This window comes from Bos javanicus, chromosome 8 (genome assembly GCF_032452875.1).
Source record: "Bos javanicus breed banteng chromosome 8, ARS-OSU_banteng_1.0, whole genome shotgun sequence".
Classification (NCBI taxonomy): Eukaryota; Metazoa; Chordata; class Mammalia; order Artiodactyla; family Bovidae; genus Bos; species Bos javanicus.
In genome coordinates, this window is record NC_083875.1 from 102,189,339 (window position 1) to 102,212,245 (window position 22,907).

General features: G+C 41.7%; 1 protein-coding gene across 5 annotated transcripts in view; it reads right to left on the reverse strand.

Annotated features, from left to right (window-relative positions):
- The window catches only part of SUSD1 (sushi domain containing 1), a 151,016-nt gene that overhangs the window by 106,006 nt on the left and 22,103 nt on the right, over window positions 1-22,907 (reverse strand). For all 5 annotated transcript variants that reach the window (XR_009738215.1, XM_061426491.1, XM_061426493.1 and 2 more), the window contains 4 exons: window positions 15,560-15,679; window positions 13,014-13,169; window positions 1,985-2,137; window positions 962-1,141 (listed from right to left, as the gene is read on the reverse strand). Coding sequence is in view for 4 of the 5 variants with exons in the window: in XM_061426491.1 (XP_061282475.1) it covers window positions 962-1,141; window positions 1,985-2,137; window positions 13,014-13,169; window positions 15,560-15,679 (609 nt within the window). In the remaining variant the exon portion in view is untranslated. The remainder of the gene's footprint in view (window positions 1-961; window positions 1,142-1,984; window positions 2,138-13,013; window positions 13,170-15,559; window positions 15,680-22,907) is intronic.

The window sequence follows — 22,907 nt, forward strand, 5'->3', positions numbered from 1 at the left end:
TACTTATGAATATCAATGCAAGAATTTTAGATACAATTTAGCAAATATAATCCAGACTGAAAGAATAAAACACCAAAGACCCAGAAGAATCCATTCCAGCAACTAGCATTGATCATTATTAGGAAATTTAATAATATAAACCAACATATAACTGAGGAGAAAAGTATACATGATCACCTTAATACATGCTTAAAAGACATGATAAAAATAATACAAACCCTGGTAAAATAGAAATAGATGAATACTTCCTTAATATCATGTATATATAGCCAAAAACTGGTAACATGATGAAAAGACAAAAGTAGAAAACAAACCAGAAACCAACACCATCACAAAAGCAGGCGTATACCAGACTGATTAAGCATTCAACCCCAGAAACTAGAATTTTGAGTTTAAACTTCAGCTCTATCACTAGTTCAATAACCTCAAAGTACTTAACTTTTCCATGCCTCAGTTTTTCCATCTGTAAAGTGCGATAATAATAGTACACATTCATAGGGATATTGTAAGGACTGAATGAGTGCTTAGAACAGAATTTAGCACATAGCACTCTTTCAGGGTACATAAAAGCATAACTAGATGTAGGTAACATCAGAAAGCCAAAATCATGAATGATAATGAAATACTCAAACCACTCCCATGAAAGTCAGGAATAAGGAAAGAAAATTCAAAGTCAATACTACTACTTAACCCTTTGCTCTGAAAACACTAGCTAAGTGGTCAGTTAAGAGAAAAACATGACTATTGTAAACATGGGAAAATGAAAGATGGAATTATCATCATTAGCAGATGATATTATTCCTTTAAATACCAAGAGAACCAACTGAAACCTAGTAGAATCAATAGGAAATTATTGGATTTATTTAATTCATTCATTATCCCAAGAAGAGATTTAGACAGAAATAAGAAAACAGCCTCCAGATGCTATAAGCTGGGAAGCTGGACCTCTGCAAAAACTCACCTTGGCAATTTAATTTGGGGGACTCCCACGTGCCCATGGCTGTGCAGCTTGAAGCTGTATCTTCTGAGTCACTGAAGAATCCTTCTTTGCAAGCGTAATGAACCTGACTGCCAAGTCTAGAGGTATAATTTCCTATGATATAGCCACCTGGAATCTCAGGAGGGGTCCCACAGTCTATTTCTGAAAATAAATTAACGTCAAACTTGTTACTACATAAACGTGTATTTTCAAAATACATAATCTTTTTCCATCTTCACTTTATCCTCTCTTCCCTCACACATACACAATTGAGTCATATTTTAAAATAGACTGACTCATTTCTACAAGACTTTGGGCACGTTTCCACTGAGTGTCTCTATTCAGTCATCTGGTCTTCCACAAGTAACAGCACAAAACTGAAAGGATCTGGCAATCAACTCTCGCTAATTTACACTAACTAAAGACAAGCCTATGGGCTTTCCTGGTGACTCAGGGGTAAAGAACCCACCGGCCAATGCAGGAGACGTGAGTTCGATCCCTGAGTCAGGAAGATCCCCCTGAAGAAGGAAATGGTAACCCACTCCAGTATCCTTGTCCGGGAAATGCCACGGACAGGAGACTGGTGGGCTACAGTCAACAGGGCTGCAAAAAAGTCAGACATGACTTAGGGACTAAACAACAACGGAGAGACGCCTAGCCCAACAAAGTATAAATTTCGTTTTGCACAATATCCTAAAATATATAAGCCTTTCAACTTCCTTGGTAACTTTTGAGATGCTGGTCCTTACCAGATTAGCTGTGTTTACTATCTAATGTAATGGTTAATATCTGAATATCTATTAACTACAAAAACCCCTAAAGTTTTTTTTAACTTTAATATAGCCCCCTCTATCATGACTATTACTTAATTTTATAGGTTATAAATATGCAAAACACAAATTCCCACCAACATCCTCCACACAGACTCCTAGACTTAGGCTCAGAGCAGGAGAGTCATCAACAGACTCTCACCTTTGGATGCTGCATTCTTTGGCAGGAACCCACCTGTGCATGACGTGGCATCTCTGGTCGGATGGAAAGGCTCAGGCCCACCTTTTGGCAAGTACCCATCCATACAGTAGCATTCGTAGCTCCCACGAGTGTTCACACACCGTCCTCCACGCCTGCACCGGCTGGAAACCTCACACTCATCTATGTCTTGAGACCCATACAAGAAGGGAGAGAAAAACAAAAAGGAGAAAAGGGTTGGACATTGTGACAGCCATTTCTTCTTTGTGGTGGGGGATTTAACTTTTTATTTTGTATTGAGGTAAAGCCAAGTATCAATATTGCGATAGTTTCAAGTGAATAGAGAAGGGACTCGCCCATACATATACTTGTATCCATTCTCCCTCAACTCCCCTCCCATCCAGGCTGCCACATAACACTGAGCAGAGTTCCCTAAACTAGATAGTAGGTCCTTGTAGGTTATCCGTTTTAAAAATAGCAGTGTGTACATGTCCATCCCAAACTCCCAAACTATCCCTTTCCCTACCCCCCAGCAACCATAAGATTATTCTCAAAGTTTGTGAGTCTCTGTTTCGTAAGTTCATTTACATCACTTTTTTTAGATTCCACATATACAGGATGTTGTATGCTATTTCTCCTTTTCTGTCTGACTTACTTCACTCATTGTGACAATCTCTAGATCCACCCATGTTGCTGCAAATGGCATTATTTTGTTCTTTTTAACAGCTGAGTAATATTCCATTGTGTATATGTGGCACATCTTCTTTATCCATTCTTCCTGATAGCCACTTCTCACACTCTCAATCTACACTTTTAAGCAGATGCATTTGTTTGTAACTGTATCACAAATTTGTTGTACTCCTTAAGAGTTCTTCTGCTGTGTCCTTCATATCATAGGCACCAAGAGGTGCTCAATAAATATTTGTCAATGTGTTCTGAAAACTTATAAAAGCCAAAAACTATTACCAACTCTCTTGACAAACCAACAAAATGAACCCAAAAAAGTATGCTAAAAATTAAATTACTATAAAATAAGGCTGGCATCAACTTAATGTTAAAATATCTGAAGAACTCCTAATACAAAACAGCTTAGACCAGAGTGAAAAATGTTTCATGAGCATAAAGCAAGAAGAAAAGAAGCCACTTAGAAGGGTCTCACTAATTTTACCAAGACCAGAAGTGCTTAAAACAGCCTTCAAGAAGGATAAGACATGCTTCTTAGCAGACTTTTCCCTTTGATTGAAGATTGCCAGTGGTAGCAGGTACAGGAGTAAAAACCACACAATCATTCAGAGGCTGAAAAAAAGAAATCTTTCTGCAAGTTAGCAGTTTTTACCCTCAGATTTGGCTTAGTGAACAAAATTTAAAGCTTTAGAAACTCCATCAGAGCCACAGACACACCAATTTCACTTAGAGAAAGAAAAGTACCTTAAGTAAAAGGGGACTTTTTCCAGGACATTTGCCAGAACTATCAGGGGGACAGAGGACAGGAGGGGCCGTGTGACTGAAGAAAATCTGGTTATTCCCAGACTCTGGGATTTCAAAGACGTGTAGTTTTGGAAGAACTGATATTGTTGATGATGTTGTTGTTGTTATTCAATTGCTAAGTCCTATCCAACTCTTCGGAGAAGGCAATGGCACCCCACTCCAGTACTTTTGCCTGGAAAATCCCATGGACCGAGGAGCCTGGTGGGCTGCAGTCCATGGGGTCGCTAGAGTTGGAAACGACTGAGCGACTTCAGTTTCACTTTTCACTTTCATGGATTGGAGAAGGAAATGGCAATCCACTCCAGTGTTCTTGCCTGGAGAATCCCAGGGACGGGGAAGCCTGATGGGCTGCCGTCTATGGGGTTGCACAGAGTCGGACACGACTGAAGCGACTTAGCAGCAGCAGCAGCAGTCCAACTCTTTGCAACCCCATGGACTGCCAGGCTCCTCTGTCTTCCACTATCTCTCAGAGTTTGATCAAATTCATGTCCATTGAGGCAATGATGCTATCTAATCATCTCATCCTCTGTCGCCCCCTTCTCTTTTTCCCTTTAGTCTTTCCCATCATCAGGGTCTTTTCCAATGAGTCAGCTCTTTGCATCTGGTGGCCAAAGTACTAGAGCATCAGCTTCAGCATCAGTCCTTCCAATGAATATTCAGGACTGATTTCCTTTAGAATTGACAGGCTTGATCTCCTTGTAGTCCAAGGAACTCTCAAGAATCTTCTCCAGCACCACAATTCAAAAGCATCAATTCTTTAGCACTCAGCCTTTTTTATGGTCCAACTCCCACACCCATACATGAACTACTGGAAAAACCATAGCTTTGACTAGACAGACCTCTGTCGGCAAAGTGACATCTCTGCTTTTTAATATATTGTCTAGGTTTGTCATAGCTTTTCTTCCCAGGAGTAAAATTCTTTTAATTTCATGACTGCAGTCACTGTATCCAATAATTTGGGAGCCCAAGAAAATAAAATCTGTCACTGCTTCCACTTTTTCCCCTTCTATTTACCATGAAGTGATGGGACCAGCTACCAAGATCTTAGTTTTGGAATACTGAGTTTTAAGCCAGCTTTTTTACTTTCCTCTTTCACCTTCATCAAGTGGCTCTTTAATTCCTCTTCACTTTGTGCCATTAGAGTTGGTGTCATCTGCATATCTGATGTTGTTGATATTTCTCCCGGCAATCTTGATTCCAGCTTGTGCTTCATCCAGCCCGGCATTTTGAATGATGTGCTCTGCATAGTAGTTAAACAGCAGAGTGACAATACACAGCCTTATCATACTCCTTTCCCAATTTTGAAGCACTCAGTTGTTCTATGTAAGGTTCTAACTGTTGCTTCTTGACCCACATACAAGTTTCTCAGAAGACAGGTCAGGTGGTCTGGTATTCCCATCTCTTTAAGAATTTTCCACAGTTTGTTGTGTTCCACACAGTCAAAGGCTTTAGTGTAGTCAATGAAGAAGAAGTAGATATTCTTCTGGAATCCCCTTGTTTTCTTCATGATCCAACAAATGTTGGCAATCTGGTCTCTGGTTTCTCTGCCTTTTCTAAACTCAGCTTGTACATCTGGAAATTCTCAGTTCACTGCTGAAGCCTCACTTGAAGGATTTTGAGCATATCCTTGCTAACATATGAAATAAGTACAACTGTAGTTTGAGCATTCTTTGGCATTGCCCTTCTTTGGGACTGGAATGAAAACTGACCTTTTGCAGTCCTGTGGACACTGCTGAATTTTCCAAATTTGCTGGCATATTGAATGCAGCACTTTCACAGCATCATCTTTTAGGATTTGAAATAGCTCATCTGGAGTTCTGTCACCTCCACTAGCTTTGTTCATAGTGATGCTTCCTAAGGCCCACTTGACTTGACACTCCAGGATGTCTGGCTCTAGGTGAGTGACCACACCATCATGGTTATCCAGGTCACTGAGACCTTTTTTGTATAGTTCTTCTGTGTTCTTACCACCTCTTCTTAATCTTACCATTTTTGTCCTTTATCATGCCCATCCTTGCATGAAATGTTCCCTTGATATCTCCAATTTTCTTGAAGAGATCTCTAGTCTTTCCCATTCTATTGTTTTCTTCTATTTCTTTGCATGGTTCACTTAAGAAGGCCTTTTCATCTCTCTTTGCTGTTCTCTGGAACTCTGTATTCAGTTGGGTATTATGTTCCCCTTTCTCCTTTACCTTTTGCTTCTCTTCTTTCCTCAGCTATTTGTAAAATCTCCTCAGACAACCACTTTGCCTTCTTGCATTTCTTTTCTTTGACAAATATTCTAATTTTCCAGTAAAGTCTTTTTTTCCCCAAAAAAACTAACACTATCATTTCATTTAAAAAATAAAATATAACATTTTAACAATGCCCCCACCCAAAAGGAAGAATATAATCTCAGAATCCTTTCATATTTCTGTTTAGTGATTTTATTAAAATTCACTATAGTCTTTATTGGAGAAGGCAATGGCACCCAACTCCAGCACTCTTGCCTGGAAAACACCATGGACGGAGGAGCCTGGTAGGCTGCAGTCCACGGGGTCGCTAGGAGTCGGACAGGACTGAGCGACTTCACTTTCACTTTTCACTTTCATGCATTGGAGAAGGAAATCGCAACCCACTCCAGTGTTCTTGCCTGGAGAATCTCAGGGATGGGGGAGCCTGGTGGGCTGTCATCTATGGGGTCACACAGAGTCGGACACAACTGAAGCAACTTAGCAACAAATAGTCTATATACTAGTCTGTTTGGTTTTGGGTTTTGGACCAAGGAATACCTACCTCATTGCTAGCTGGTTGTTGTCTGGGAAACAGTAATTCATTCAGTTGCTGGAGGAGACCCAAGGGACCAATTCTGATCAACCTACATCTTTGGGAAACTGTGTGGGAAATGGGCTCCAGTGATGGCTGTCAACATCTCTTCCCTTCCTTTCTTGCCTCTCCGCCCATCAAGAATGGAATCCATTTCCCCTCCTCTTGAGCTGGTCTTGAGACTGGCTTTGTCCAACGGAACTTGGCAGAAGCAACATGGCGCCTGCTCTGGACATCGCCTTAGACGATGCCTGGCAGCTTCCTCTCTCCCTCAGCTGGAATCCAGCGTCCACGCTACAGAAAACCCAGGCTGCCGTGCTTGAGAGACAGGCTGGTCAGAGAGGCCCTAAAGACGAGATACCGCATGAAGGAGAACTAAGGTGGCCTGCTTGACAGCTAGAATCAAGGTCCAGGTGACGCTAGTGGTAAAGAATCCACCTGTCAACACAGGAGACGCAAGAGACATGGATAGAGCTCCTGGAGTAGGAAATGGCAACCCACTCCAGTATTGTCTGGAAAATTCCATGCCATGGTCAGAGGAGCCTGGAGAGCTACAGTCCATAGGGTCGCAAAGAGTCGGACACAGCTGAACACACACACACACACACACACCCCAACCGAGCCGTATGTGAGACAGGCCTTCTTTCATCAGCCACCTAATCCAGCCACCACTTGAATACGTGCATACAAGTGACAAAACCGCCTAGCCACAGAATTGCAACAAATAATCCATTGTTGTTTTAAACCACTAAATCTGGGGGCAGTTGTGGGCTGGGAGGAGTAGAGTTACTCAGTAAGAAATAACCAAGACACTCCTGACATAGGAAGAGATGCTGAAATCCAAATTAGGTGAAGAAGATACTGTATTAATGAAAAAGGGAATTTCTGAGGGAAAAAAAAAATGAAGTCTTGGAAATTAAAAACAAAATACAAATGCCAAAAATAAAAGCTCAATAGAGGCACTGAAAATAAATTCGCAAATTTCAACTCAAGGAATTCTCTAAAACACATAGAAAAATTAATTATTTAAGACAGAAACTATGGGACAAAAAAATTATATGAGGACAGACCCAAAACATTCAATATCTATTTAAAAGGAATTATGGAAGAAAATGGAGTATATATATAAAAATTTAATATCAAAAGAAAAACTGCACCAGTTTTGTATTCAAATAAAAATAGCCTTTTAAGGTGACAGGTATGAATGCTGAAAAATGAGTCATTCTGGGTTTCAGGGAAGAAGAGAAAAATCTATAAACCTCCTGAGAGAAGGGAATAGTAATTTATGAGGAAAAGAGAAGCAATCTGACCCAGGACTTCTTGTCTGAAACACTAAATGCCAGATAGTACAGGAGTAATATGTACAGAGTTCTAAGGAAAAGAGAGCAAAACATTGTGCTATATTTAAGGAAAGGAATGACATTTTAGAACATGAATGATCTCAAGAACCACACTACTGACAAAAAAAATCAGAATAAATATTGTCAAGAAAGGAGAAGACGTCATAAAACACAACAAAGGGTGGTGAGAAGTGAAACCAGTCAAACAAACATTGTTTTTTGCTCTTTTTTCTATAATTGTATTGCCTTATCTACTTTCGGCTGTGCCGGGTCTTTGTTGCTCTGTGGGCTTTTCCTCTAGTTGCCCTGAACAGGGGCTACTCTCTAGTTGAGGTGTCCAGGTTTCTCATCACTGTGGCCTTTGCTGTTTCGGAGCAGGGAGCACAGGCTCTAGGGAGCACGGGCTCTAGGGAGCACAGACTTCAGCAGTTGCAGCTCCCGGGCTCTAGAGCACAGGCTCAATAGCTGTGGCACATGGGCTTATTTGCATGCGGGATCTTCCCAGACCAGGAATCAAACCCGTGTCTCCTGAACTGGCAGGCAGATTCAACTGAGCCACCAGGCAAACCCAACAGACATTGTTGATAACAAAATCATGGAAGTTTGGGTAACTGATAAGAAAGGATTCTTAAAATCAATCTCAATCTAGTACGAAGTTTAGAAATGATTTCAGCACTGTGTTCCTAGACTGGATCCATCATCTTAGCTTAGTAAGATTTTTTTTTTCCCACTGAGGAATTTGTAAAATGTGTTTATGTATACATTTTTAACACAGAAACCATTTTCCAGCCTGTCCACCTGCCCCAGATTCCTACAAAGGTAGTGAGTAGGAATAAATTAATTTTTCAGGAGCTACTAAAAATAAAAGGTCCAAGTTTTATAAGGCAAAAATGCAGTGGTATGGAAAACACTTGGAGTTTCTAGCTACTGATTAGCTCTGTATGAGTCACTGCAGGCATTAATCCGTTTTCTTTGTGTACAGTCATTCAACAGCCTAATAACAATAATTGTTATAATGACTGTTAATAACGATAACTCCTGCATGGCATCTTGTGCACGTCAAGCACTGTTCTAAACACTTCGTCATTTATTCATGATTATTTTCCATCTTATTTATTCTTCACAAAACCCCTGAGAAGTTGATGCTATTATTATCCCCATTTTACAGATGAAGTAACTGAAGCATTGAATGGTTAACCTGAAGCCACGCAGGTTAAACAGTGGAAAGGCTAGAATCAGAAGCCATGTGTCTGGCTTCTAAGACCATATCCGTAAACACTACGCCACACTGTTTCTTCCTTTACAATCTAATTTTAACATCATCCAATCAATAATTCTCTGTCTCATCCACAGAGATTGTCAGGAACATCAGTTGCCTTAAGGAAGTCTAGATGTATTTACCATATATCACTGAGATGAGTACGACATGATTTTCACATTTAATCCTCTGCTACTTCCTAATGCTCCCAAAGAATACCTTTACTAAACTGTTCTAGGTCTTGACTGGATAGACATGTTAAGCTCAACAGGACAAACTCTCCATGTAGTGGTAGATTCCATTGGGTCTCCAAGGTTATAACATGTTTGCTTGTCAAGAAAAAAATGTTCTGAGCAACCATATTAACATAGTTAACTAGTCAAGGGAGAAATTCCCTATGGCTCATTCTATATATAATATTATTTAACTTTATCCACAGCCAGAACCATTCTTTGGTAGAAAATAAAGCAAAACCGAGCAAGACACTCTGACCTCATCCCAGAGCCCTGGATGTTCTATATTTAAAATTCTTTCATGGATTTGAAAGTCAAACAGACCCAGGTTGGAGAATTGATTCTGCTACCTACTAGTTCTACTAATGTCTGTTCTTTAAACTTTCTAAACCACTTCTATAAAATGAAGTTCATTATAGTAGGGTTTTTTGGCACAAATTAAATAAAACATGTGGAAAGCACTTAACACAGTGCCTGCTTGATCTTTGGTCCTCAATACTTGTTAGCCAATATGTGAATGGGCCTCGCCTCTCTACTGACTCAGCTCCCCCTAGAGCACAAGCCACTCCTAACCCACACCTGACCCTGACCATGAACAATGAGCATGCTGGCAGGGGAGTGGCCACACGGCTTGTTGATTTAAATGCTAGATTTCAGTTCAGTTCAGTTCAGTGGCTCAGCCGTGTCTGACTTTTTGCGACCCCATGGACTGCAGCACGCCAGGCCTCCCTGTCCATCACCAACTCCCGGAGTCCACTCAAACCCATGTCCATCGAGTCGATGATGTCATCCAACCATCTCATCCTCTGTCTTCCCCCTTCTCCTCCTGCCCTCAATCTTTCCCAGCATCAGGGTCTTTTCCAATGAGTTAGCTCTTTGCATCAGGTAGCCAAAGTATTGGAGTTTCAACCTCAACATCAGTCCTTCCAATGAACACCCAGGACTGATCTCTTTTAGGATGGACTGGTTGGATTTCCTTGCAGTCCAAGGGACTCTCAAGAGTCTTCTCCAACACCACTGTTCAAAACCATCAATTCTTTGGTGCTCAGCTTTTTTTATACTCCAACTCTCACATCCATACATGACTACTGGAAAAACCATAGCCTTGACTAGACAGACCCTTGTTGGCAAAGTAATGTCTCTGCTTTTTAATATGCTGTCTAGGTTGGTCATAGCTTTCCTTCCAAGGAGCAAGTGTCTTTTAATTTCATTGCTGCAATCGCCATCTGCAGTGATTTTGGAGCCCAAAAAAACAAAGTCAGCTGCTGTTTCCACTGTTTCCCCATCTATCTGCCATGAAGTGATGGGACCAGATGCCATAATCTTAGTTTTCTGAATGTTGAGCTTTAAGCCAACTTTTTCACTCTCCTCTTTCATTTAAATGCTCTAAAACAGAGGCCACAGTCCCTCCTCAAACACCAAATTCAGCTCAGAAACCTATATCTTAGGAAGCCACATTAGAGGAACACAAACACCCATTTAAGATGGGGACTGTTATTGATATTATCCAGTGTTGGCAAGGATGTGAAGAAATGAAGACCATCATGAGGGACAACAACGCCTTTCTTTGTCCAGGCCTCCGGCATTTTGGAATGCCCTCACGCTGCAAGTGCCATAGAGCTTCTTCCCCTGGGTTGTGGCTCATCGCAAAGTTTTCATGATCGCCAGGAGTCGTTCCAGGGGCAGCCTGGGGACCAGAACGTCTGTGGGTTCTCCAGCACTAGAACCGCTGCAGCTCAGCCCTCATCTATACTCAGTGACATCCAAGGAGGCCTACCTGCAACAGCTCCTGAACTTGACTTGAACCCTGCAGAGTACAATGAACAGCAAGTCACAGGAATTTCTCAGAATTCAAGAACTGGGATTTATAATCTTCCGGTTCCAGGCAAGCACTAGATAACTGCTGATACCCCAAAACTTGCTAAAGCTTCTGCCCTACCTAAAGTCCACTAGTGTTTCTGTGAAACTGTGATTCTGGAAGAAACTCAGTGTCATCAAGAAAAGTCATCCATCAGGTTTTACAAAGTAAAAAATAAAGGCCTCAAAAAAAAAAATAATTGGAATAACTGCCATTGGATATGGGGTTTCTTTTGAGGGTTAAAGGGAGGTTCTAAAATCGGATAGTGGAGATTGTTGCATAACTTTTTTGAATTATACTGAAAACCACTGAATTGTACCCTTGAAAAGAGGGCATTTTGTGGTTTAATGAATTATACTTCATTTTTTTTTTAAAGGGGAAGGTCACCAAATAATTATAAGAAGTAGAATAAATAGAAGCAGAGCCTAGATAAGGATTTTGTTCCAGGAAGGTCAGTTCTTCCTAAGCTGACATCTATTTGGCCCTTGCATATAATATTTCTTTCTTTCTTTTTCTTCTTCGTATCCTTTAAAAAACATAATGCATCCTTGGAAACTATACTGAAATATACTGTTACAAAATTTTTCCTGTCAAACTCCCACAGACTTGAAAACACAATTTCAGGTGTTAAGTCCTCCGGAAAGCACCACATCTCTCACCCACTTCCAAGGTAAGTGCCTCCAAGGATTCCAGACTCTGGAAAGCGCCCTCTGCTTACTCATGACTAATACATTATACTGAAATTAGCTGTCTGCCATCACCTCCTACTAGCACAGCCTTGGCACGTAGGAAGCGCATGAAAAATGTATATTGAATGAACCATCATCTTCCAAGTTTTTTTTTTAAGGCACCTAATTTAATTCTGCAACACTGCACTTCTGCAATCATGTAGGAAGTAATCTGCTACCTAAAACAACAAGATATTATAAAATGTTTTCTCTGAGGGAACGTGCTCATTCATGCCAAGAATAAATCAAATGTACCCTTTGAGGGAATTTTACCTTGGTACAGGTCAAGAGGAAGAATGAATCAGAGCATCAGAACCTGAGGTTCCTGGGAAAAAGATAAAAAATGCTTTCCTCTCTCTTTGTGTCTCCCCCAAACCTTTAAATATCACAAAGCTTTTTAAGAAGAATCACTGTGCCTGCTAAGTCACTCCTGTCCTGTCCAACTCTTTGTTATGCTATGGACTGTAGCCTGCCAGGCTCCTCTGTTCATGGGATTCTCCCAGCAAGAATACTGGAGTGGGTTGCCATGACCTCCTCAAGAAGAATCATTAAGTCTACACAAAACCATCTTAGAACCAGGAGTCTTTTCTTGCCTTTCCTCCTCATTACTGTTCAAAGATTTCCTTAGAAAATCCAAGAGCTATATTATCATGACATACAATCATGAAAATAATAACAGGAGCTACTGAAAATTAGAAGGCCTTTGCCCATCCCTTTTATTTGACCAACATATGTCCAAAACCTGACCTTCAAAGCTACTGAGATCCTAAGAGTTGTGCTCCTCACTCAGCTTATTCCTCCAGGAGACAAGCCCACAACTCTAATAGGTGCATCATAGAGCTCATCCCTGGGGCTGTATGCACAGAGCTGGCGAGTACCACAGTCACTCCAAAGGCTACTGCAGATGGCACGCCATCTCAAAGAATCTCTCCCTGCTGTTTGTTATGAAACATTTCAGACACACAGAACAAGCGAAAAAATATTACAGTCTCCTCTAGTTCTACCTCCACCCCCAAGATTCAACAATCATTCACATTTTGCCATTTAAAGTATCTTATAGATAAACACTACATCAGATGCTTCATAATAACACTCCTAGATACTTTAGCACGCAGCTCCCAAAATAAGAATATTATCCTAAAATACTATAATACAGCTATTCTTTCTAACAAAATGAACAATAATTCCCTGATACTAATACTCAGTCCATGTCCAAATATCCCCCATCAATAAAGGAGAGTCCCTTCCTTAAATCACACCCCATCCTGGCCCTGCCCTCTCCCTCCTCCACATCCCAGGTACCAGGTACCCTCGGCCATCACCACGATGCCATCTGCAACCCCCTTCCTGAGTACCTGTGCAAAAGGTGCCGTCATTGGGGATGAACGTCTTGTTGTTGTTTGTGGCTCGATATCCTTCCAGGCAAATGCAATAAAAGCCTCCGGGTATGTTGTGGCAAGATGTGTGGTTCCCACAGACCACACTGGCTCCATACTGGCACTCATCTTTATCTGTGGGTACATTGAGACAAAGCACAGAGAGGGCTGTCACTCCATACCACGATCAACTACCCAGACTGTTCTCCTGTGCTATGGACTTGGGAATCAATATTCTATGACAACAGCAGAAAGATCTATTTCCCCAGCCTCTCCTCTGCTCACTGTACTTCTCAGACTCCGGGACATGGGCCACTCGTCGTCGCATGCCAAGTATGTACGAAACCACAAGAGAAACTCAACATCTCTTTCTGATAGCCCATCCTACTTGAAGACTGGGAGATAGAGATGCTTTCTGAACTTCTCCACACTTAAAAAGATCTTGTCATAGGCCTGGGAGGGGAAAATCCAGCAGAATCCCACTTTTCCAGCTCAGCCATTCTCTTGCCTTTTTTTACAAAAATCAAAGTAGGATGATTTTGCATCCAATGATTAACTGGAAAATCTGTTACTTCTGAGTCACCAGGACACACAATGGAATTAGTGCTCAAGCCTCATCTGGGGGCAGGGCTAATACTGTGGCAGAAGCAGCTCCTGCTGATCCTTAGTGATCCATATAAACAATGTTAAGCACCCAGTGAGGAGGGGCTGGAACCTGGGATGAGACCACAGGACCTGCCCTGACTATTTCTAATTCAATCGTTTGACATCAATGTCAAATGAACATAAACCTCCCTCCTGTCCTCCAGCTCGGGGGTCAGCAAACTTTTTCTGTCACAGGCCAGTCATGGGTCTCCAGTTGCAACTGCTCATCCATACTTTGGATCATAAAAGCACAGAGAGTCAGTAAACAAATTAAGACCCTATTACAAAAACAGGCAGCAATGAAGTCTGGCCCCCAGGTTAGAATTTACTCACTCTGCCTTAGACTATACCACCAGAGGAAACCCCTGTGGCCAATTTCTCTTACATCCTTTGAGAGGTGATCTATCCAGCTAGTTTTTTGCGGGGAGGATATCATCTGCTGAGAAACTGGAGTTTTTTGTCACTTAGTGTTTTATTACACTACTGGTCCACTCACAACAGTTCAATTGCCTCTCACAATTGCACACAATTCCTGCTAACCCAAGAGCACCCCACACTCCGTTCAAAATCTGGTAGGTTTTTTTCTTTCATTTACCTTATATTATCTTTTTAAATTTTAATTAAATCTATTCATCATTAAAACTATCTGTGGTTAAAAGATCTGACTAAGAACAGAGAGGCAAAATGGACCCTCAAGCCATAGCCAGGTCAAGTGTCCTGGCTTACTAAGCAGGGCACGGGGGTTTCAGACACAAGTCCACCTGCCCATAAGATGGAATATTCCTTTGCTATTGTTCCTGCGGCATATCTCCCCTGCAGACTTCATCAGAAGGGACATATGGGTTTGTAGGAGATTCTAGAGTTCTTAGGTCCCATGACTTAGCATTGGCACATCTGTGATCTAACCTGCAACGTATGGTGTGGTCTCAGCACACCAGTTATTGGAATATGTAGTATATAGTGTTTTTATCCTAAACAGAGAGGGTCAGGAAGGCCCAACTCCAGCCTGCAGGAACAAGCAAAGTTGTGTGATTGTGAAAACATGTACCTGTGAAGTAGAATATGAGTTTTTGAACTCAGGATTTAATTGTTATTTTTCTTTAGGAAGCAAAAAAAAAAAAAAAAAGATACCACAGTGAGGTGGTATACACTGTCAATTCACAGCTACAAGGCAAAACTATCCATATGTTCACTGCAGGTAACATGGATGCTGGGAGAAAACCATGATTATCCTAACATCCGTTACCGTAAAGTTGCTATGGAAATCTCTCTCTCTGAATTGGGCTTGAAGCTGGATATTATCTGACTCTTATGGCATGGTGGATTCTCTGAGACAAAAAATAATTTCAGATACTTCTAGTCTAAAGGTATGTGTATTTCTGTAAGTCATCCAAGAGCTTAAAGGGTCACAACTATAAAAAATTTGAAGGATGGATTTTGGTAGACATAAGACTCAAAGAAACAGTATTTCACCTATCAGCCAGAAAAGTTCAATAGGCAATTGTGCTTTGTTTTTCCTCATGGTACTAATAAAAATAGTTTTCTGTCAAAACAACTAGAGAAATTTAAAAAGACAATACTCACTCAAATTGCTAAGTTAAACCCAAGACTTAAAAACAGATTTCATATCTGTGTTAGGTCAGAGAGTTCCCAGAGTTTCAAGTTCAGTGATCTCTAACACGAGGGATAATTCCTTGTAAATGCTAAAGAAATGATATATCCAAACACTAAAACAGAGACTTACTGTAATTGATAAAACTTCTTATAATAAAAGCACATGAACAATAACAATGTTTTCCCCCCAAGGACACCAACTCTTTAATACTGGAGAATCTTGTTTCTTGATGAAGTTTTCAACTTAGCCAAGAGTCAGAACTTACCAATACAATGAGTCCTCCCATTGCCCACAAATCCATATTTGCAGATACAGATGCTTGTTGTTTCTCTTTTCAAGCAAGTAGCATGTTCATGGCAAGTGGCACAGATATCCGAATGGAAATCTGAATCATAAATTGCATATATCAGGAAAAGAACATTTCAATAACGTACTCTAGATGAGTCACATTTTTGGTAGCAGACATTTACAATGGAGAACCAACATTTGAATACCAAAATTATAAAGGGTTGATTTTATTCCATACTGTTCATACTGTTCATGGGGAGTTCTCACAGCAAGAATACTGGAGTGGTATACCATTTCCTCCTCCAGGGGACCAGTTTTGTCATTGACTACGCTAAAGCCTTTGACTGTGTGGTTCACAACAAACTGTGGAAAATTCTTAAAGAGATAGGAATACCAGACCACCTTACCTGCCTCCTGAGAAACCTGTATGCAGGTGAAGAAACAACAGAACTTGATATGGAATAATGGACTGGTTCCAAATTGGGAAAGGAGTACGTCAAGGCTATATATTGTCACCCTGCTTGTTTAACTTCTATGCAGAATATATCACGCAAAATGCTGGGCTGGATGAAGCACAAGCCAGAATCAAGATGCAAGGAGAAAAATCAATAACATCAAAAATGCAGATGATACCACTCTAGTGGCAGAAAGTGAAAAGGAATTAAAGAGCCTCTTGATGAGGATAAAAGAGGAGAATGAAAAGGTTGGCTTAAAACTCAACATTCAAAAAACCAAGATCATGGCATCAGATCCCATCACTTCATGGTAAATAGGAGAAAAGTGGAAGCAGTGACAGATTTTATTTTCTTGGCTTCAAAAACCACTGCAGATGGTGACTGCAATTGTGAAATTAAGAGACACTTGCTCCTGAGAAGAAAAGTGATGACAAATCTAGACAGTATATTAAAAAGCAGAGACATCACTTCCTAACAAAGGTCTGTCTAGTCAAAGCTATGGTTTTTCCAGTAGTTATATATGAGTGTGAGAGTTGGACCATAAAAAAGGCTGAGCACCCAAGAATTAATGCTTTTGAATTGTGGTGCTGGAGAAGACTCCTGAGAATCCACTGTACTGCAAGGAGATCAAACCAGTCAATTCTAAAGGAAATCAACCCTGAATATTCATTGGAAGGACTGATGCTGAAGTTGAAGCTCTAATACTTTGGCCACGTGACGCCAAGAACTGACTCAATGAAAAGACTCTGATGCTGGGAAAGACTGAAGGTAAAAGGAGAAAAGGACAGCAGAGGGTGAGATGGTTGGATAGCATCACTGACTCAGTGGACATGAATTTGAGCAAACTCTGGGAGACAGTGAAGGACAGGGAAGCCTGGTGTGCTGCAGTCCATGGAGGGGCAAAGAGTTGGACGTGACTTAGTGACTGAACAACAACAAAAGACCTTATTTCATCCTTAGAAATCTGCAGTGGTTGCCCACTCCCCACAAGAAGAGTGCAAATTCTTCTACCTGGTATTCAGTGCTTCCATAAGTGTAACCCCAGACTAACTTCTGTAAGCCTCAATGCTTCCAAACTCAAATATACAGTGTTCTCCAGGAAAGAGGCCAACTGCTCTTTCCCACACAAACATGCTACCCACTGTCTTAGTTCATGCCCTAGTCATGATGTTCCTTCAGCTAGAATGTCTATCCTTCCCTCTCTGGCCAACTAGCACCTATTCTCATTTCAAGACCCCACTCTCCCTAGGGTGGTCCACATTCTTTCATTCTTTAGGAAAATTAAATGTATCTTCCTCTGTGCTCTCCTAATGCTTATACATTCCCATATCAAACATGTTAATTTGTCAATATATTCTATTCCATCTCTGTCTTCTCAGCTTGTTATTATGAATGAGCTTCTCAAGGACAGGAATTATGTCATTTGCCCACATATCATTATGGCGGGGTAAAAACATTCAGTATATTTTTATTGGCCAACTGGATAAAGGCACCTGGAGTCCTACTGCCTACAACTTAAAAAGCAAATGGGGAAATTCCCTGGGCATTAAGACTCCATGCTTCTACTGCAGGGGGCATAGGTTCAACCCCTGGTGGGGGAATTAAGATCCTGCAAGCTGTGCAGCATGACCAAAAAATAAAATAAACTACAATCAGATCGGATCAGATCAGTCGCTCAGTCGTGTCCAACTCTTTGCGACCCCATGAATCGCAGCACGTTATTTTTAAAAAGCAAATGGAGGGGAGAGGTACTCATCTACTGCCCTATCCATTTTGCTTTTAGGGAAAAAGTGGCAAATGTGTTTTAAATGTCAGTGAGACAATAACCAGTCCCAGGAGGATCACCAGATCCCAATTATTTAGATAAGGAGCAAAAATGTCTGGGGCTTAAATTCCTGAAACATCCAGATCTACCAGATGGTGATACATGGCCCAAGATCAAACAAGAATTTCTAGCCGAGGCTTTGTGGGAATATTATATTGCACTCCCAGTGTCTGTAATATCAGGAGTTGACCTAGGAAGGAGAACATTTCAGCATGGAATTTCACCTTAGTCTTGGCTCCATTACTACCCAGGTAATAAAGAGCCCACAGACTGCTCTAGGCATGAAACCAACCAAGAAAGGGCAACATACAAATATTCTTAATCAGGCTTGCTTTTTATTTTTTTAAACAAAATACAACACAAAAATGAGACAAGCCATGCTTATCACTAAGAAGTACTAAATTAACCAAAGGATATTTACAAATTTTATTGTATCCCAAACTTTAAAGAAAAATGCAACAAACTTTAAAAAGTTAGAAATTATATAGGTCATACTGACTACCATGTAATAATATAATAAAATTACAAGATAAAACATAAGACTTGCATCCCCAAAAGTAAGCCTTCTTGTAAACTACAGAATAGTCTCCTAAATAATTATTGGAGCAAAAAGAGGATATCAACATTGAAATGTTTAATACCAGACATAAAAGCTTATCTACTTCAGAAAAGCTGAGTTTGACATGTTTTTATATACTTTAAGAGAAAAAAGAAAAGCAGGCAGCCAGGAAGGGGATAGGGGAAAATATAATTTTAATGCAAGAAGCTTGAAGAAAGAAAAAACAAAGAGAGGCTGTGGATAGGGGAGTGAGGACTTAGTAAAAAGATGTTAAAAAATTAGAAAATATATTCAAATTCCTTGAAAAAACTTTTGCCAAAGTCAGCCCATCATAAAGACTAGTAGTCAAATTCAAGATTGGTAAAGAAAAAAAAAAGAGTATATATACAAACATACAACTAAAATACATAAACAATTTCTTTTAAATTACAAATGAAAGACTTTCAATTAAACACAGCAGATTAAACACACTCACAACCCTCCACCCCCAAATTTAAAAATGACATTAAAGGACCAAGAAGGTATAAACCCTGGAAGAGAAGATGACAGCAGCCAAGGATGCTGACAATATTTCAGAAGATGAAAGAGATGGACATGTGGGAATTGACTGAGAGGAAGAATTAAAAGGAAAGAAAAAAGAAAGAAAGGAAGGGAGAAAGGAAGAAAGAGGGAAGGAGGGAAAAAAAGAATAATTAAAATAAAAATAAATAAAAGTCAACCAGAAAGGCTCAGGAATGAGGTCCCTAAGTGCCTCAGAATGCAAACATAAAGGGTAGGGCCTGAGAATTTAAGGAATAAGTGGAAAATATGGAGGAGTAGTTAAATGCCCAGATCCTCTAACTAACCCTGGCATAAGATGGAACGTTACAACCTGGAAAAATGCACCAGGAAGGTTCCAGTTATATGAGCAACAGACAGAGTTGAAGGGAGAGATGAGTCCCCACACTAAATGTCCACCAATATGGGGTAAATCTATTTAACCATTTTTAATACACAAGATGTGTGCCAGGCTACCAAAGGCTTCCCATACCACCTGCAGAAGAGCAAGTGGTTTCCAGAGAAAGTGGGACCTCAACGGAGGCCTCTTGTTCAGCCATAATTAGCCCACTCTGCAGGGCCTAGTAGGGAGAGCCTCTGAGTGCTAATTGCTTGTGGGACCAGGAGTGGGGAAGAAACCTATCCTAAAGAAAGGGGTAGGAAGCACAACCTCAATACAAGGAAGGGCAGCGGCTGGGGTGGGTTTGGGGCTGCTTCTGACCACACAATAGCATCCACCGATCAACAGCTCCTAGCTCAGTTAAGAATCACTAGAGGGCTTCTCCTGTGGTCCAGTGGTTGAGACTCTGCCTACCAACGCAGGGGACACCGGTTCCAGCCCTGGTCCCGGAAGATTCCACGTGCTGGAGAGCACTAAGCCTCTGTGCCACAACGACTGAACCCGAGCTCTAGAGCCTGAAAGCCACAACTACCGAGATCACGGGCGGCAACTACGGAAGCCCAAGAGCCTGTGGGCTCCGCAACAAGAGAAGCCGCCACGATGAGAAGCCAGAGCAGCGCAACAGAATAGCGCCTGCTCACTGCAAGGAGAGAGAGCCTGCGCGCAGCAGCAGAGACACAGAACAACGGACAATTAATTCATCTTAAAAAAGAACCACTGGAGAAGAGCATAAATGTACACAATTAGTTTACAAAGTGATTTTAAAATTTAACAATGTTAAATTTTGCAGACATTAATCACATATTTATTCCTTCTTGAAAAAAAAAAGTGTTAGTTGTTCAGTCCGTTTTTTACTGTTACCTAATGAATTACTCCAAAACTTAGCAACTTAAAACAATAATAAACATTTGTAGTCACACAAACACCCAGAATCACCGGAGACAAAGTAACCAATTCAACCCAGTTTTAATACTAAAAGTCCCCTGTCCCAGGAAACCCCTCAGTTGGGTGCAAACCAAGATAATTGGTCACCCTATTTGGAGAACTTGTTAAAACAGAATCTGAAGTGTTGGGTTTGGGTGTGGGCAGAGCCTGAGAATCTGCATTTCTAAGAAGCTCCCAGAAGTGAAAGTGAAAGTTGCTCAGTTGTGTCTGACTCTGCAACCCCATAGGCTGCACAGTCCATGGACTTCTCCAGGCCAGAATACTGGAGTAGGTAGCCTTTCCCTTCTCCAGGGGATCTTCCCAACCCAGTGATCAAACCCAGGTCTCCCACACTGCAGGCGGATTCTTTGCCAACTGAGCCACCAGAAGAAGTCTCAATCTATCAAGGACCCTGGGGAAAGAAAAGGCAATACCGAAGACATCTTTCACCAAGTCTGGACTGAGGCGCAGCTCAGCCGTGGGACCAACATGACAGAGAGAATAACCCAACAGAATCCTCCAGGTGTGCCTTTGCTATTACCTGGGGACAGGGGTGGCGAGAGGAACTGTGTCAAGGCGCAGCTCCACAGCCACATGAAGGATGACGTGACTTCTGTCTTCAGCAGATTCTGCTTAGGACAGCAGAGAGGTGGCTGCAACGCAGTAACCGAGGTGACTACTACAGAGGTGAGGGACACCCCCCCGCCACCTTCCCCTTGGCCTAGGGATGCCTAGAATTACTGGCAGAGCAACAGGAGAATGCAAACTCCAAAAGTCTAAGAGGATACACCTGACAGGTACTCTCTGTTACTATTACTGTATCTCTCAGCTGAGGGCTGCCACCCGAGACTCACTTCCCTTCTCTACTCTGCAGTGACTAAGTCAGCTAAAACTACATCCAACAATGAGAGCACCAGTGTCTCAATCTCAATTGGGGTTTTCTCTCTTGCTCCCTGATTATGGGATCGTAGGCAAGGAAACTGTCAGAGATCTGGTTTTAATCTTTCAGATGGAGATCACGTTTCGAGGACTAAATGAGAAATATCAGTGCTTCAGGAGCTTTCAAGCACTAGACAAAGAGCTAATTTCCATGAATATTTATATCTCTTTCCATAGATATTATTATTGTTGTTAGAAACGAGTCATGCATGAGGCAGTGCCTGGTCTGAGACACCCTGGTTCAGAGCAAGGTTAAGACAGATCACTTGGGCTACAGTCCTAGCTTGGCCACTAGCTAGCTGAGGAATCCTTGACAATCCTGTGCCTCAGTTTCCTGTAAATCTGTAATCCGAGGATGAAAATAAACCTACAGGCTGTTTTGTGGGTTGAAGAGTAAAGGAGTTCATTCGCGTAAAGCAATTAGAATATGTCAGGCATTATTGTAACATCCACTCAACAGCTCTTCGTTAATGAATAAATGAAGGTACTGACAGCTAGCCAGCTCCCAATTATACTAATAAAGAGTCATGGAGAGCTGCATTGATACAAAAACCCAAAGGAATATCGTGTAGACAGATGCCTGCCTATTCAGGGGGTTGATATTCTGGGAACCATAGTACCTCCTTGTTCACTCCCTGTCTACCTCCCACATCCTCTCAGCCTTCTGAGTAACATCTGACTCAGAAGTTGTAAGTTCAGCTTCCTCACCCTTTCAGCTCTGCTTACCCCTCCCTCCTCTCCATGTCACTGCACACGGACACCTAGACCTCGGGATGGAGTGGAGGCTGCCAGCTCATATTTCAAAATTCAAGCAACAACTTACATGCACCCTTCAAACAACAGCAGATGGACTGTGACAAAGCAGATTTTGTCCACTGTCAAGGGAAGAAGGAAGTTTTAAAAGCACAAATGGAGTGCTTGGATTCAAATCGTGATCTACTCCCCAGCCGTTCACCAGACCAGCCCACTGCACCCCCTGCCTGAGATCCTGTCTCTCACACTCATGGAGACATGTGGAAACAGATCAGATGACCTGAGGAAGAAAGCAAAGGGGGGGCCGATGCTCAGGAAGAGAAAGCATTCCCGAGTCTTCCACAGTACCACAGAAAATCGCACAGCTCCTAAGAGACTGCATCAAATTCCGGAGACAGAAGGAACGTGAGAGATCTTGTAGTCTCTCCTCTCCAACATGCCTGACAGGAAAACAAAAACAAACAAACAAAATAGCCTCTGCATTAAAAATCCACCAAGACAGAGCACACTCTACTCTTTCAAGCAGTATAGTCCTCGCAGGGCAGTGGGAACCACGGGCTACTCCCTCTCCCCTCAGTGCAAGGCTGCCATTCCCAGTCAAGAACCTACAACCTTTCCTTGCATTAAATGACTATCAGCCCACAGCTGCGCTGGCCCTTTTGCCTTCTTCTGTCCACCTTCCTCTTTAACTGAGACCAACTTGCAGCAGGACCGCCACACCTGGCCTCCAGACCAGGAACCAACCCATGCCAAGTGTCCCAACATCAGTGCTTCGGAACTCTGAGCAAAGCAGCCACACCCTAAGGTTCATGTCCTGAGTGTCACCCACAAACAGGCTGCCTCACATTCTCCAGCAAGCTGCATACCTTTTTTTTTTTCTGTAATCCATATTCAACCCCACCCCCACCTCACCCCCCGCCCCGTCCCCTTTGC